General features: G+C 47.6%; 4 protein-coding genes across 4 annotated transcripts; 2 read left to right on the top strand and 2 right to left on the bottom strand.

The window, feature by feature from the left end:
- Nucleotides 1-1,021: 1,021 nt before the first annotated feature.
- N7479_002036 (RHS repeat domain-containing protein) lies at nt 1,022-7,350 on the bottom strand (the record flags this gene model as incomplete). The annotated part of the gene is made up of 2 exons (XM_057249733.1): nt 1,022-1,667; nt 1,733-7,350. 2 exons carry the CDS (start codon nt 7,348-7,350, stop codon nt 1,022-1,024), a joined length of 6,264 nt encoding a protein of 2,087 aa, XP_057114165.1.
- A 605-nt stretch (nt 7,351-7,955) lies between these two features.
- Nucleotides 7,956-9,062, top strand: N7479_002035 (uncharacterized protein; the record flags this gene model as incomplete). The annotated part of the gene is made up of 1 exon (XM_057249732.1): nt 7,956-9,062. One exon carries the CDS (start codon nt 7,956-7,958, stop codon nt 9,060-9,062), a length of 1,107 nt encoding a protein of 368 aa, XP_057114164.1.
- Nucleotides 9,063-9,757: 695 nt separating this feature from the next.
- N7479_002034 (uncharacterized protein) lies at nt 9,758-10,438 on the bottom strand (the record flags this gene model as incomplete). The annotated part of the gene is made up of 3 exons (XM_057249731.1): nt 9,758-9,991; nt 10,045-10,302; nt 10,373-10,438. The coding sequence occupies 3 exons, from the start codon at nt 10,436-10,438 to the stop codon at nt 9,758-9,760; spliced, it is 558 nt and encodes a 185-aa protein (XP_057114163.1).
- Nucleotides 10,439-11,210: 772 nt separating this feature from the next.
- Nucleotides 11,211-14,772, top strand: N7479_002033 (uncharacterized protein; the record flags this gene model as incomplete). The annotated part of the gene is made up of 7 exons (XM_057249730.1): nt 11,211-11,370; nt 11,424-11,808; nt 11,874-12,042; nt 12,099-12,395; nt 12,459-12,577; nt 12,642-13,944; nt 13,996-14,772. 7 exons carry the CDS (start codon nt 11,211-11,213, stop codon nt 14,770-14,772), a joined length of 3,210 nt encoding a protein of 1,069 aa, XP_057114162.1.
- Between the last annotated feature and the right edge of the window lie 673 nt (nt 14,773-15,445).

Genomic DNA, 15,445 nt, shown 5'->3' with positions numbered 1-15,445 from the left:
TGTCTGGGGTTTGTCGGCAAAAATGCACTTCGCGGAACAGTTCTTATCAAAGCGCAGAACAGCACTTTCCAGATTTGGAAGTTCCGGTAACATCGGCAAAAGCTCTTGCCTTCCAAGGTTTTTTTGCGGTGGGTCAATTTCCCCTTCCAAATCAGAAGCCTATTGTGTCGATCGGCCAGCTATTACAGAAAGAAAATACTGGCAAACATCGCTTTACGCTTGTCAAGCGGTCATATCTCACTTACATAGTCGCGATCCACGGTGTTGAAGTAGATCTTGCGTACGTGTTGTTTGACCTGTGGATGTGATATGCTAGATCTGAACGCTCGCAGCTTCCCTGCTCATATAATGAGATAATGCAAAATACATAACTGCTTGCAAAGTTACATAGCCTCCAGTTTGTTAGCCTCAGGGCCCTGAGGGCTTTTGAATCTAATACAGACACAATCATGGTGAGCAGCTCCAGAGGGAGAGTAATCCTGCTATCTTCTCTCGAGGTCTCCCGAGGTCTTCCCTAAGTTTTGATGTCTCACCCAGCACAGATTATGCTATGAGATAAGAAAATAAATTCAATAGTGAGAATTTTCTTCCCATTTTCCAGCCATTCATCCAGAGTGGGCGAAAAGGGGTTCAGGTCGCGATATTTGGCGCTAGTGATAGGGGCGAAAAGCGATTCTATAACATTTAACCGACGAAGTTATCAGGGAAAATGTATGTTGGAAAATTGCTTTTTGTAAGCCTGAACGCAATACAGACAATACGAACATATGAGTATCTTCAAGCGCAATAATCATATCTACGACCTACAAATCATAAAATGTTATGATGGTTAGAATACCACATCTGAGATCGACCCGCAACCACAAAGCGATGTATCCAAGGCTTAGCATATCTAATGATAACATATAAATATAGTCCTTATGGTTGGAAAAGGTTCATATCATGTTCAAATGTTATGTGATTGAATGTCAAAATACCAGTAGCCTAAGCGAACAGGTAGAAACTTAACCTGATAGTGAAACTATCGACCAAATGGATTTTCCCAGTTCACGTTGGAAAATGACTTCCCAGCCTGTGCTGAAAGGTTTTGTCCCACCGGATTTCCATATCCAAATGGCCTGAAGACGTGCTCAAACTCATCATTGAAGACCTCCAAGTTCACACAATCATACTCGAAAGTCCCCTTGGCTGTTGCCGTGACGCGATTGAGGTGATCCTGACCCTTCCATGTCCAGTACGAGGAACCCAAAGCAATAACCGCGCCGTTCCGGAGTCCGGTGGCAAAGGCAGATCCAACTCCATCCCACAGTCCAACCTTCGCTCCGTAAATATCACGTTGGATGAGGTTCTGGCCCATTTGAACGATTGCGCCAGTGATACCGCTGACGAGTGCTTTGGATCCGACAATGATGAAGGTGGCCAGGATTTTACCAGGCTTGTTGATGACTTCGACTGCACCTTTGGCAAAGAGACGACTGCAGCTCGTTGTCAGCGATGCTGATGATGATATGTAGGCACCAAAAGCCCCTGAAGCTGCTCCTGTGGCAAATGATATTGCCAGAGTGGCTCCGTAGCCTGCCCAGAATTTTCCCGCGTCTTGTTCCTCCCGATGTTCCCATGAGTATTGCACCGCAGCCAGTCCACCACTCATTAAAGCACCAGATAATCTGCATCAAATATGTTAATTCGGGAATTGCATAGGTAATGGTAGAGTGCCAAGTTGAATACTTACGCTGCCAGTCCAATACCAGCTCCTCCTGTGGCTGCAATTGCTATACCAACTGCCAATAGAGTCAGACCCAGAAGCAGGCCACCCCAGAAATTTGCGCCCCAATGTCCGGTGGGATCGACATGGTTGATTGGGTCGTTGTTTTCAAATGCATATCGATTGATTCCATCCGCCTCCGATAGTGATTTCTCATCCAATATGTCATCCGGTGTCGCAAAACGAGCGACAAGTGGATCGTACCAACGTGCACCAAAGTCAACCAAGCCTGTGTTGGCATCCGTGGTGTTAGCCTCGTAAGTTGACGACAAAGGAGCATCAGATGGTGATAGACTGCCAAAGTCATCGTATTCCATATTGTGACAGAGCTTTCCGTCACCGCCAAATAGATGTGTCACATTCCCCTTAGCATCTGTGAATGCTACTCGTGCAACATGAGTCGCCTTCACATCTTTTTCAACCGGCTTTTCCGTCGTGATCGTGGCAAGCAATCGCTTGTCTGGACCAAACATCCGGCGACGAATTTGCTGCGATCGATCTGGACGAATCAGGACGCTCAGCTCGCGAGTGAATTGAACTTCACGGGACCCATCCTGCAGAGTGCGCATGAGGGTATTGCCTTGCCCATCAGATAGAATGTGGCTGGTATTTCCGTTGGTGGTGTCTGTGATGGTGGCGATGTTTCCAAATCCATCGTAGGAGAAGGAATGGGCCTTGGACTGTTGCGGCAGCTCACGCGAGATCATTCGACCGGCATCATCGTATTGGACCCGAACAATAGACTGGTCACCGTTTGTTCCGTCAATCCATCCAGGACTAGTGCTCAGAAGCACCGCTCCTTTCTGGGTGAGATTACCGGACAAATCGTAGACGTATTTGTTCAAAGGCCCTGTCTGGCCTTGGGAGGCGACAAGCCGACCATCTTCGTACGTATAGTCCGAGGTTTTTCCCGAAATAAACTCATGGACACGGCTCAGCTGGTCAAGGTCATTGTAGATGAAGTGATTTTCGACCAGAGATGCGTCCGGAGTGCGCAGTGAATTCTTGAGAGGGAATCCGATCTGATCCGCTTGCATTATTCCCTGGAAATCCTTCAGCCCGGAGCCATGAATAGACCACTGCTCGGGCCGTTCAAAGGCATTGTAGTTCTGGATTTCGGCTTCCACGTTCCAGTCTTCGCTAGAAAATGCGATGCGTCCGGCTTGACTTCCTTGATGTTGAGTCTTTAATGAAGATCCATCGAAGAAGCACCGGGAAACGACCTGACCCCGCCAGTCATATGATAGATCCACAGAGAACGTCTCGTCTTGACCGGTGCAAAGGATCGATCTTGCCAATCTTCCTTGAGAGTTATACCGGTATTCCCAGCTTGCATCATTGGTCTGGCTATCCGATGATGCTGCAAAAAGCACGCGAGAAAGACCATCCCTACACGCTCTATCATATTCATATGATACTTGGCGACCATTTCCAGCGACAGACTTGATGCGGCGACCTTTGGCATCATAATCATGAGTTGTAAGTTCATCCAAACTATTTTGCTCACTGACCAAGTCACCAGAAGGACTGTAGGTGCGAATGACCACGTTTCGGTACGCGTCATGAGTCTGCAAGATTTTTCCTGAAGTATTGTAGGTCCGAGTTTCAGTTTTGCCTGCGGCATCTGTGGCAGCCACCATCCGGCCCATGGCGTCGTATGTGAACTCAGAACGTTCGCCCTTCTCATTTATTTTGGCGCTCAATTTTTCACTTCCGTTGATTTGAATATAGAAGCTCTCTGTTCGAGACAGACGTGTAGCAGCTGCTGGCTGCCCATGCCCAAGGCTGGATGGAATTCTTTCCACGACATGTTCAACATGCGCTCCTCCTTTCCGATAGATGTTGCGGGAGACAACAGTGGAATTGTCATTTTGTCGATGAGAGGGCTTGGTGATGCTGATGGGCCGCTTGAGGCAATCGTACTGGCATAAAATCTGTTGTTCCGGGGTAGGACTCCAATCCCAGTCAGATGGTCCGTTGTCGGCCTGCCGGTGTGGCAGACTTTGGACAGTGAGGTAGCCTTGCGGGTTATACTCGAAGTGCTTCCATACGGGAGGAGAGATTCCATGCTGTTTGCGCTGCTTGCATGAACGTCCAGTACAGTCCAAGGCCTCCTCTAGGGTGTCCTGTCCTTCGAGGCCTTCTTGGAAATGAACCTTGGTGGTGGTGCGTAAATACTGTGCATTGGAAGGAGTTTTGAGTCGATCGTATTGCAAAGATTGATTGGAACAAACCCGCGCAGTTAACATGAGGGTCGTCAGCTCGGACTCTGCAATGAAGTGGGTAGCTGACAGCATGTCCTGAGCAGATATCTGGTAGTCTGCTTGGTCTCCAACGTTTCCAGAACGGAGCAAACGTCCAGAGTCATCAAATTCACTAATCTTAACACCACCGTTTGTTTCCCGACAGACGACCTCATGACCAAACCGGGCGTCGTAACCTGACAGACGCACATGATCGATACCAGTCCCGGTTTCATGGATTTTGACAGGGTAGCAGTGGAACAAGGTATCATACTCAGTCCGAGTCTCCAACCCAGATGGGCTCTTGTTAAAAATTTCGTTGCCATACACGTCATACTCGAAGATTTGCTGGGCAAAGCGGGCGTGATCGGATAGCCACTCTCGAGCGGTGTGCACTGTTCCATGCTCAGGGTAATACTCGAAGAGTGATAAGCGCAAGTCTCCCTCCTCAAATTCACGCATGTTGATGTTGGACTTCTGAGTAGACATCTTTTTCGAAATCGGGAGACCAGATGAAGAGCCAATCGTGGTGTAGTCGTATCTCGTCCAGAGAGTGTGCTCATCCAGTTCTTTTGAGCATTCCAGAAGAACATTTCCTTCGGAATCATACTCATAGGTGCGACTAACTGTTCGTGCAGGCAATCCGCTTTCCATTGCAGTGTGGACTTCAGCTGTCTTGTTCACACGGAAAATTTTCTTGCCTCCTAGCTCCTGGGATCTTTCTTCATAACTGGTCACTGTCGATTGGAGCAGCATTCCATCATGCTCGCGGCCTTGGATCTGATCAGTTTGCCGTTTGCACCCCGTGAATGGCCAAGATTGTTGATAATGATCGATCCTAGTGTCGTCGCTGAGAGGTTGGTAACTCGCGATATGCGAGAAGCCTTCCCAGCCGTAACCTCGAGGGTTGACTCGGGCTCCGTAGTATTTCTTCTGAACAATATCCTGGTATGGAATACTGTTGATGGATGGATCGTTGGTACTTCGAATCTCGGCGACAACGTAGCTAGGCGATCCTTTCACTGTATGTGCACCTCTCTTGACAGATGTAACATTGAGCGATGACATTGTTGTGGACTTATAGACGTCGCCATTGGTCATGGGAGCATAAGTGAACGATGTGGACATCCCCATAGGGTTCCGAACTGACAAAAGAAAGTCCTCACAGACCTTTCCTGTATTGTAGATCGGATGGACGGTAACTGCATCATTGAAAACACTGTAGAAAAGCCAATCGGCCAAGGAGCTTCCGTTGAGATCGGCTGGTACTAACTCCAACTTGCCCATAGGCAGTTGACTCTGCTTGGCAATATGATACCACTTGGGGGGCCTGATCAGGCCGGAAGAAGAGCCTTGGGAAATCAGCGTAACGTAATCGTTACTGTAAAGCTCCTGGTACACATAGGCGATTGATGGATAGTTGGTACCTCGAAGGTCGGTGACATACATCTTCCCCATACTTGATGGCGCACGTCCCGACTCCGCGATATGAGAATATATCTGAGGGACGCCTTGCAGGGAGAAGCTGCCGGCGCCATTGTTTAAAAATGTTGTAAAGGTCATGCGAATCGCTGTCTCCGTTCCCCTGTCTTCCATCTCCACAAGAGATACCACGAGATCCTGGACACCGTCACCGTTAATATCACATGGAAGGACAGTGATCCCTGGAGTTTGGTCGATTTTGAACAAGCCGAGCGACGCATCTGATGAAGGAATGAGAGTTCCCTGAGATCCATCTACGGATTGTGAGCGCAAGGTGAATGTAGTGGCTCTCAAGTGATTAAAGCCCATCCCATGGTCGTCAGCCCACACACGGACCAGACTATAAGATCCGTCACGATGAGTGGCCATCTGCAACCAATCAACTGTGTGTGAAAAGTCAAATGTAGTCGGTGTCTCAGTGGGATTAGCGAGAGTTGTTTGTCCACCTTCATTAATGGCAGAGAACACCCGGAAATGCAGTTTCCCGGCGTACGGGTAGATTTGCAAAATATCCGTGCAGCCATTACCGGTTAGGTCTAGCGACAGGAAACGGGAGTCGGGGTTCCAGCTGCAGTCTGTCGGCTTCAGAATGTAGTGCTCGTACCCGCTACCCGTCGAGGGGGATATAGAGAAGCATAAATTGCCATTTGTGTCTTCGAAGGGGATGATCAGATCAGTGAGTCCGTCTCCGTTCAAATCCCCCGACAAAAATGTCGGTGTGGTCTTGCCCATAGCAGTGGACGGCAGAACAGCTTCCGCGCCATTTCCCTCTGACGGGGACCACTTGATGGTAGGAGGCTGATCTTTCTGCGCTGCTTTGCCATGCTGTGCCAGATATGTTTTTATGCTGAAATTCCCCGTGCTTGAATCGTAGCGAACACACCCCAGGTCTCCAAGAGATCGCCCACTGGCGTTCAAAGTAAGCAGTGTGACATTGTCAGTGGTGTCATTCAAGGTTGTAGATTCTTCGTCCTGGCCGGAGAAGCTTTTTTGTTGGTCGGAAGCAGCAGTATATTCGAAGAGGGTTGGAACCAAGCGCGTTCCTGCGCCTGTGACCTCGGTGATTGATCGCAGTAAAGAAGATCCAGAACTTGGAGAGCAGGTATATTCCATTTCATGGGCACGGATCACCGCAAATTTCTCCAGAGTGCCGATCGCAACTCGGATGCATGCCAAGCGATGGGCGGAGGTAATCTTATCACCATAAGAGGTGTGCACCACGAGATCATCTCTTGGAGTGTACTCCAATAGAATCAATCTGGTACCAACCAGACCAGTCTTTTCATTGGATGTGTAGATGATGCTAGTGAGATAGGAGGAGTTGTCACCCGGCAAATTATCGTACTTGAACTCAACGAAGTTCCCATAGCGGTCAATTTGCTTTCGCACGCGCCATTCAGAAGCCTGTCCAGAAGAGTCTGAGAGAATTGCTTCATATTCTCGACGCGCTCCGAGGGTATCTCGAGCAATGAAACCAGATGATGTCGCATAAATTGTCTCCCCGTGGCTATCAATTTCTTGTTTATAGACGGCATTCAAGGAATTGTAGTCATCCCCTTGGATCAACAACAGCTCGCTGCCGTCCAGAGCTAGCCGGGGTATCGTGCGATCGTAGTTTTGCTGCGCATTGAGACTGTTCAAGGCCAGGCCGGCGGCCTGGCGGCGGATTGTCGACAAGCCCCCAAGAGACCATCCAGTCCCTAGAATACCATTCGGGCCACCTTGGCAATATTCAAGTGAGATCTGGGGAGTGCTAGCAGCTGTGATGCCCTGGGGCACATTGACGGTGAAAGAGTATCTTGCGATGCCGTTGCCATCAACATGAAAGTTGCCAACAGGCAAGGTAGCTGCATTCGCCATAGATATTTCGAAAACGTGAATTTTTGGTTTGTTCTGTTATGATCGATGTGATGATGGATTGTACCCTATGATTCATTTTATATACCACTCCTGTCTATGCTGCATTCCCTCTTTCCCTTGGACTTTTTTCCTCAGGCCATCGGCTATGACTACCACCCTGTTTTCATGATTGCGCTAGTATTTTTGAATTCCGAGTCCTGGAACAGTACGAGGGCTCAGCTGAGGAGGCTATCTTAGCGATGTAAGCTAGTTAATGTGGCGTTTAGCTTCCGTGATTCTGCAACAGAGAAATATTTAGCGAGCAGGGATTCGTGCCAAGCATCGGACCCGCAGATTCTAAAAAATGCCTATACATATCACACTTCATACTATTCTAGGCAAAGAGAATTTGAAACAAAGAGTTATTCGAGCCGAAACTACCTCCGGAGCAGCCGATGGTCAGGTGCCTGACGGTGTGCGTACGATTGCGCCCCCGGAATCCACCCGTGGACTATTCCCCTGGTCTCGACCGAAAGTCGAAAGTCTACTGCGTTGCTATAGAAATATTTACATAAGAATGCTTCTCTCCCATGAGGACAGAGGGCAGACAGCTAGATACAACAATTATGGACCTTTCTTTTGTTCTAGTTCGCCACAACCCAAATGTGCAGCTGGAGTTTTACAGTTGTTCCCCGAACCTCACGGGCTCGCTCCAACTGCAATACCAAGCGTCACACCCCGCCTTGACTCCTAGCATCTATCGGTGCCCAAATCTCGCCTTTGACTACAACCATGCGGAGCTTCTTATCTCGGCATGGAAGAAAGTTGGCAATATCCCGAGTTCATCCACACTGGCGCTCCATCGTCTGTCCTCGTATTTCGCGCTTGGAGCCACTGAGCCAGGATTCGAAGCTTATCCCAAGAATCTCGGCAGCAGCAGTATTCTCTACTACCAAAACCAAACATATGTCTCCCGGACAACTGTGGATAGACAAGAAGCGCCTTCGGGTGTCTCATTGTTCATTCGTCCATCATCGCAGAATGCGAAATGGACTCAATTGCCTTTAAAAGCTACTCGGTCTGCAAAGGCAATCAGCTCGCAGCTTTTGACCCGATCTGCGACTAAAGGAAGCTTCCAATATGTCCACCATATCTGTCAAACCGAGAAGGGAACTTTGTTCATCGACTCGGTGAAGGATACATTGTTCATGGACTTTTCTCCCGACAATTCCATCTTTTGGCAAAGCGTTGAAGTTCCAAACTCCGCAAGCCTCGGGATCTGTGAGGGCAATTTCTCCTCCTGCTTGCTTTTTGATCAAAGCAATGGCCAGTCAAAATGGAAATTGTACATCTTTTATGTCACCAAGGACTCTCCTGGCTCCACGGAGAGCAAAATCAAGGCATTCTACATCCCGCTCCGCCAGGACGGTTCTCTTGACAAGAACAAGGCCGATTTCCAAGGCTGGCAGGTCATTGACTCCTACAATCTTGCATCCAGTAGCACGCAGCCGGGCCCGATAACTGCGCGACTGGACGAAGGCGGCAAGGCAGTTTGGTTGGTATACACTGTTGGTGGTGGTCAACCCCGGTGTGTCACGGCCTCTTTTGGGGAGAATGGAGAGCTTCCTAAATCTGGAACGCAGTGGTCCCAGCGAGAGATGGAGCTAGGCTTCGTCCCTTCTGAAAAGGACCAATACACGTCAATTTTTCTTCCACGGGCTTATATTGAATGATCAACCTGTTGCTAGTTTTGAGAACTATTTGTGATATTTTAATTAATTTCCGAAATTATTTTCGATATGTGGATTATGTCTGTCTTCAGGCTAGTTAGATAAATGGTCGATAAGCAGTATGATATGGCAAACCCCCTGATCTGAACAGAAAGATCTAAGAGTTCCTTTATCTAATTAGATAGGAAGTTGTGAAATTGCCCGAATTTGTGGAGTGAGAGAGAGTCAATATGGAAATTATTGTCTAGGGCTGTTATTTAATATGGGCAAGATATACCTATTGAGTACTAGTAAACTAATTAAATATCATACCACCTCCCCGAAAAATATAGAAAATGACATTGACCGTAGCGATATCAAAATATATACCTCCTAATAGTACACATCACATTCTAAGTCATCTAGAACCCCCAGACAGAATCAGTTTCCTTACTCGAGAAGGATAAATATAAGAGCACAATGACAGGATGCTCAAATATCAAAGAGTCGCTTGCAGTCGTATTGACTATCATTGAACTAGCTAAAGAACCCCTTTGAATTGTTAAAGAAAGTTTGAGGAAACTGGATCACATCAATCAAAACTGAAATTCAAAGACTCAAGATGGTACATAGTGATTATCAAAAATAAGGGGCCGAAATTATGTAGCAAGACAACACTTGAAAGCAAAATACACTCGGTGTGAAAGCTATTCCAATACTCATTCTTCCTCCCACACCTCCTGGACCACGGTGATGGTCATGGTTTGGCCTGACACTATGGACAGTCGCAGTCTGAACTTCAGCGGGGCACCGCTACTGGAGGTTCCCTTGTAGGTGTGGATGGATTCAATATTGTTGCCGTTCTCTGCAACCTTAGCATATCCATTCTTCTTGATGTCCCAGGACTCCTCAATATGAGCTCCGTAGTAGCCAACGTACGGATTGGAGAAACCCTTGACGTGAAATATTAGCAAAATTCTCCGGGCGAGAGACCGAAGCAACTTACAATCACGAAAACAACTTCGTTGTTTTGATCCAACTTGATCTTGAAACGCGCTCCACCAGTGGTGCCCCCCCACGAATTGCGGGCACCAAATCCGCTCACGTTGTAGGCGCTCGTGTTGCTAGACTCGCCATGCAAGCAGCCTGAGTAGAAATACGTGCCGTCCGGGTTGATGGAAAACTGGGTTTTGTTTTTGAGTACCATCCAGACAGGTCGGAAATAGGCTTTGAGGTCTGCAGGGATGGTGGGAGCATCTTTCATCTGTAGAGAAGGTTAGATATAAGCCAGTATACTCAGGAGAAGGCCCAAGTCAGAATAAAGGGGATCTTACAGCATCACACCCCTTTTGCACCTGCTTTGGGGTATCAATGGGAACTTGCAAAGTCATTTCACCCATTGTAGCGGTTTTTTCTCAAGAAAGAAGCTTTTTTTGATAGAATGGAGGTTTTGTTGAAAGTTTTTACTGTGAAATTTGTAACCTCTACGCTGATTTATCTATAATTTCTGGCTCTAGCTCTAGCTATAACTTCGGGACCAAGATAGGTGATAGTTAGCGATTTCCGAGCCACCAAGCCAATCACAATCATACGACCCACCAGCTCGGGAGGGCCGAGAGGGCCAAAACGAAGAGCTCGCTGGTTATGACTTTGGATATAGGGGAAAGGGCACGAGACCAGATCGGCGATACACCATTTTGCCGTAGCGCAATTAATGGGGGTCATCGGATCGAGCAGCCTGGAAGGGCCCAAGCGACGAGCTCGCCAGATACCACCCTGGGTGTAGGTATCACTCTGGATGTATAGGAGAAAAAACACGGGGCCGCGTCAACAATACGATATGTAGTTGACCTTAGCGCATTTGTGGGGCTATTCTTCAGCTGCATGGCAGGAACGCCTCCAGATCTAGACCCAGGGTTTGTCTGCTAAATTAAGCGTTATCTGGGGTCTCACTTCAGCTGGTCGGCCAAAAAGACATGTGTTATCTCAATTTGAGTTATCTCGTATGATGAGTCTTCAGCTGTGGGTGCGCTAACCGACGAGGCCACTGGGGTTGATCTAGCCGACCAGAAGGACCCACGAAAAGCTATATTCAATGATATAAAGTAATGTACGCAATAAGACTTAGATAATTAAACATCGAATTTTTATCAAGTCAAGACCAGTTGCAACATGTGTACTGATGATGAGATTGTTGCGGCAGTCGCCTCTTTGCGCTTCCTTGAGCCTCCCCAGGCTCTGGACCTCGAACCAGCAACCTTCGACTTCCCTGTAAGCGACTCAGAAATTGCAGAGCGCCCATTCTGGGAGAAAAATTGGGATTGGTTGGAAGGTATGTCTTGATTGTTTCAAAAAAAAATCCGAATCACTACTAATATCTAACAGCCGCGGAGCATCAAGCGACTGCTGAAGATTTGAAAATCCGCCAGACCAACGACGTCCTCACGGCACCGACAGAGCCTGTGGTTTTTGTGGATACTAAAAAAAATGAAAGGATCCCACTGACTTTTGGACGGATCATTGCCTTAGCTGGTGACTTCTATACCAATCGTGAGCCAACAAAGGGATCTGAAATTGGTCTGGACTATGCCCCTATCTGCGGCGCCTTGCAGAAGTCAAAATCTGCGCCACTCAAACGCTTTGAAAACGCCGTGAATAGCTTGCTCCAGGACCGCGATGGTTACTTGGCCCAAATCACAAAGTTGCTAGATCATGAGCATCGCACCGTGGGGCACGCCAGAGAGCTGGGGAAAAGTGTTTCAAAGACATAGTAAGTCATCACATTTTTCATCTTTACGAAGTACACCTTTCACAAAAGCTCACACCTTCGTCTAGCCACGAAGGGGGGATCGAAGATCATTTCGACCCCGATAATTGCAAGCTCCCCGGCGATAAGGAATATTTTGATGCGTTGAAGGATAGTTGGGAGATTATCCAGCACCCCAGCTATAACTTGATGCTGAGTATGTACGCTTGGTTGGCCTTCACGAATGTGGATCATTTTGTTCGTTCCTCCTCTCCAACCCATCTTCATTGCCTGAGCTCTAACCACACAATTAGGGCGAGGATGCTGTCAAAGCATACTGCATTGGCCATGCGTCTGCCATGAGGCTTGCAGCAGAGGCACACAACGAACAAGACGCAACCAAAAAATGCCAAAAGCTGAAAGAAGCTTATGTTCATGAAGCTTTTGCCGCCCATTATCTGACAGACCTGTTTTCTTCCGGTCACTTACGTCCTGCGCGACGCTACTTGCATACACAGGATCGTGTAGAGATGGCAGCCGCAGGTGTGATGCAGTGGGACAAGCTTGGTGGGAAGCCAGAAGTTCCCATCTGGGATTATCAAGGACGCTATGTAGGTTGAGGACGCATTTAGAATTGACCCTTCCAGCTCACCACTAACAACTTTGATACCTAGATGCATGACGATGATTGTGCAACAGGCCTATTAGTGCGAAATGGAAATGGCGATCAGTGGATCGCATATGGAGATAAACAATTCTTCGAGCCCAAGAATGCCGTGAATCGTGCAAGAGCGTGAGTCCTTCCCGGGATTTTTCACTTCCTATTAATCTTGATGAAATACTAATTTAAATTACAGTGCTCATTGTCTTCAGGAGTCAGTAGACGAGGTCTACAATAAAGGCTTCAAGCAAGGCTGGAATCCAATCCCAAATGATAAACCAGAGGAAGAGAATAGTTGGGAAGAGTATTCCTCGTCTTTTGCAGCCAGGCAACTGATGCCTCTGCCCATGACAGCGCTGAAGTCGAGCAACTGGATTAAGGCATGGGACAATTGCGATGTACACAACCCAGCGCCACTATGGGTAGCTGGCACCCCGAATAGTCAAGACCGCGTTCCCGACCACGACTTCACTCTACGCAAGGATGTGAATGACCATTCCAACTTCGCGCGTGTAGCTTCCAGCCCTGCTAGCGAGAAGTATAAATTCCCTCGTATTCCTGGTATTCCCTATGAAAATGAAGATTGCAGACGAGTCCGAGATGCTTCATTCCGGGGGGACGATCAGTTTGCACAACAGTCTGTGATGGATGGACTACTCTCGGGTAGCTTTGTGCAGGTTCAAGATTTGATCAGAAATGTGGCAGCTCCGGAGCATGGCAAGTTGACCTGCGTGAACTTCTGGAATCCTGCATTGGTTGAGATCAGTTCCAAAACCCAGCAAACTTTCACTATTCGAAATCGTTCAATTAACGCTGTTGATCTCAGCGATCTGCCTGACACGGCACTTCCTATTCATTGGGCGCTACAAAACAGCGTCGATCTAACGATCACCATCCTCTACGGCTTTTATTGGGTGGCCGACGAGGACAAGAAACACGCACGTATTGCCTTTAACAATACCAGTTTCCGAAGCTGGATTGGGGGGATGGGCGAACGACAGAAACTGAACCTTTCTGAGTCGTGGGAGGCCAGGGCTTTCAGAAGTATGAACACGATTACGCTTTCCAGCAATCTCCCTGTTGGGTCAGCCCCCTTGACGCGTTTCCTCTTCGATAAGTTCCTCGTTGAGGAAGGAGATCATTCAGAAATCGTGTCTGATAGAGACCTTCTGCAAATTTTGGCTGTCTCGGTGTTGCCAGGGAAAAAGGTACAGATCGCTATCTGTGACGATAGGCGCGTTAAGTGGCGCGAATCACCTTTCAACACTATCCAATCCTTGCAATCCCCATGCTTTGGTTTTGCGAAGGCCTTTAACACAGGTCAGCACCAAAAGAATCTCTTGCTTTGCAACGCCAATTTCACGGGCGGAAAGTCAAAATTGGATCTCTATGAGTACAAATTTGAAGGAGCAGATCCCGAGCAGATCACTGTCATTGACGCGCATACCCGGCTGGAATGTAAAATCAACAGTGAGGAGGAAGGGGACTCCAGCGTTTTGGTAAGATCTGTCTTTCCATGTTAATAAAAACTATACTAACCACCCTCGCAGGTTGGCGACGTGCTCGGCGTGGGCAGTGATCAAGTTGTTGTCATCAGTGGTGACTACAACAACCCAGAGATGCAGCTATACAGCCGATCCATGGAAGCTTCCACCCCGAGTGCATTCACTCTGGCGGGACGTAGTGCATTCGATGAGGGTGACTACTGCGATGACAAATTGATTCGCCCATACCTTACTGCTCTCGTTCCATCGTGTACAGGCAAGGGATCGGACGTCCTTAGGATCGCTCTTCATCAGCGCAAGGATGGTCGGAAGTATCTTTACTTCCATACTCATGTCCGCTCAGCGACTACTGCTCCAGGTCCCAAGTCTGTGATCTGGACACAGTACCGGTCCAGCGAGGTATATGACAAGTTGGCTGACAACAAGAACGGGCACTATTTCCATATCAAATTCATTCCTACACGGCGTGAGCTTAAGTACAAGGGCTCGATGACAACCGTCCCGGCTATTTTGGAGGTGTTCAGTTGGTATGGTGTACTCGGAGTGCGAATGTTTGCGGCTTCTTCCCCCAATGAGTGCGACTATGAGTTGGAAGGCCAGCAACCATTCTTAGGACAAACCTCTATCGGGGCTGGACTGGGCTGCTCTGGTGATTGGGGTCAAGGATTCCTACCCTGGAACGATAAGGATCGCTGGGTTGATTCCAACGTTTTCATCCCTCTTCCAGGGTCTAAAGAAGTCCAGGGCTCCTGGGGAATGACTTTGGATGATCAGGATCGACAGCCTGTTAGGGGATGGGAGGTGGAAAAACGACCTCATTGAAGCGGTTTCCTTGAAAGAAGTAGTATCAAGGCATCAGGGCGGTGCAAATATATAATTATGGGACAGATTAGTGTTTTATTTCGAATAGGTGTTGGAATGGTATTTAGTGTCTGGCTGTGCTTGCGCGTAATTCACGCTTTCGTTCTCCGCTTTAAGTCTACCATGGTAAATGAGGTATTGATCGCCATCAGGACAGATCTTGAACGTAAGCTGGCTGTTCAAAAGAAATAACATGCTCAAGATAAACGACAATATGCCGCCACCGAAGATGATTGATTTCTAATCGACCGCCTTAAGACCACTCGGCCTAGCTGCCAAAAAAATATTAATCGCTTCTAAATTATCTATGGGTGCATCAAGAATCTATATAGCTTCTCGGGTTTCAAGCTAGGGTTTGAACCACACGGGTTGGATGCAAAAAAAAAATATTTTATGTATCTTTTCCATGCAAAAGGCACTTCGAACCTAGCGGCATGAGAATATATATATCCCGATCACATCATTCAATTAAAGGAAGGAAATCAATATCAAGGACTTAGTCTGCTTAATCCACTTTGAATGCAAGCCTTTAGCTCTAGAATATATTTCTTGTTATCTCAAGTAGAAAAATTAAGAACGATACCTGAAGTGTATTGTGCAAAATTCTGCTAAAAGCTCTTCGCCTTAATTTCTA

Source organism: Penicillium vulpinum (assembly GCF_028829585.1).
Source record: "Penicillium vulpinum strain IBT 29486 chromosome Unknown utg000001l_segment0_segment0, whole genome shotgun sequence".
Classification (NCBI taxonomy): Eukaryota; Fungi; Ascomycota; class Eurotiomycetes; order Eurotiales; family Aspergillaceae; genus Penicillium; species Penicillium vulpinum.
The sequence above is the reverse complement of the archived record's forward strand: the minus strand, read 5'-3'. Positions and strand labels throughout refer to the sequence as shown.